The sequence below is a fragment of the Nanorana parkeri genome, unplaced genomic scaffold (genome assembly GCF_000935625.1).
Source record: "Nanorana parkeri isolate BGI_ZX_2015 unplaced genomic scaffold, ASM93562v1 scaffold2657, whole genome shotgun sequence".
In the NCBI taxonomy this organism is placed as follows: domain Eukaryota; kingdom Metazoa; phylum Chordata; class Amphibia; order Anura; family Dicroglossidae; genus Nanorana; species Nanorana parkeri.
The window spans coordinates 44,338-45,507 of NW_017308925.1; the positions used below are offsets into that span (position 1 = coordinate 44,338).

The 1,170-nt window shown below is 53.0% G+C and overlaps 1 protein-coding gene across 1 annotated transcript in view; it reads right to left on the reverse strand.

The window, feature by feature from the left end:
• Positions 1-16: 16 nt before the first annotated feature.
• MTMR9 (myotubularin related protein 9) overlaps positions 17-1,170 on the reverse strand; it is a 9,017-nt gene continuing 7,863 nt past the window's right edge. The window contains exons 9-10 of the mRNA XM_018573981.1: positions 1,045-1,170; positions 17-265 (exon numbers count right to left, since the gene is read on the reverse strand). The exon at positions 1,045-1,170 is cut by the window's right edge and continues 45 nt beyond it. Of these exons, the coding sequence (XP_018429483.1) occupies positions 168-265; positions 1,045-1,170 (224 nt within the window). The 3' untranslated portion in view covers positions 17-167. The remainder of the gene's footprint in view (positions 266-1,044) is intronic.

The window sequence follows — 1,170 nt, forward strand, 5'->3', positions numbered from 1 at the left end:
GCCACCACCGTGGTCCCTATGTTGTCCACATTCACAGGAGATTCATATCGGGAATGCACGAGAGGAACATGTAGTGCATGCATGACAGTTATTGTAAACATGGAGCCCTCCCCCCGCCTCAGGGCACATACAGCACACAACAGGGCGACTGGCAGAGGAAGTCCACCCTACGGGGTCTCCAGCATCCCGTCCTCGGTCTCCAGCTCGGCCAGCTGCCTCCTCAGAGCGTTCACCTTCACTTGCAGCTCCTTGTTGTAATCAGCGGCTGCGTTAGTTTTCACTCTTCAAGCTTCTCTTCCTTTAGTTTTACCTGGAGATCCTGCCAGTGACACATTTCCTGTCCTGGGGTGACATTGCTCACTCATACTCTTATCTATGGACGAGCGACGTTGTCACCCTAAGACAGGAAGTGTGTCAGGAATACAGAAATCCACTTTTGCTTAAAAATAAAAAGTATTACCGCTAAAAATGATTTCTGAATCCTGCGGGGGACCCGGTGCATGTAGCACTCGGCCTATTTCTGATCAAAAGGTGGATGCTGAGCACAACCGATTCCCCCCTCCCCGCTTCGATCCGCCAGCGCTGACTGGCGGATCGGACGGGGGAGGGGGCGGGTACAGCTGGAAGTGTGATCTGGTTAGATCACTTGTATCAAAGGAGCAGCGGCCATTCTGTCTGCTCCTCTGGGGGACCCGTGACCATGGCGTAGGAGCTCACCATAGAGCCCGTAGAGCAGACGAAGAACGTCCGTTCTTTCATCTGCTCTGTGTGATCACCGAGACCGTGGCGATTTAATCACAGCGCCACCTGTCTCAGCTGTCAGGAACTACACAGAACCCGAACCCTCCCTTGGTGTGTCTTATGGTCAGGTGCGTGTTATGGAGGGCAACATACGGTATCTTCCACTAACGTGTACGCTCCTCGGCTCGTTTCTTAGTCCTGAGCTCTGTACAGGAGTGCCGAAAGAACAGACTCAGGACTACAATGATCCCTCCCCCGACATGAACATCTCACCAGGTGTCACGTAAGGTCAGAAGGAATAATAAATGAGATCTGCAGCATCCATACCTTCCCACAACTGAAGGCTCTGGGGAGCGACTGATGGCCAGATCACCAGCCCGTTGGCTTCGAATAAGGGATTGGAGAACTTGCGGAGCTCTGTTGGTTGGT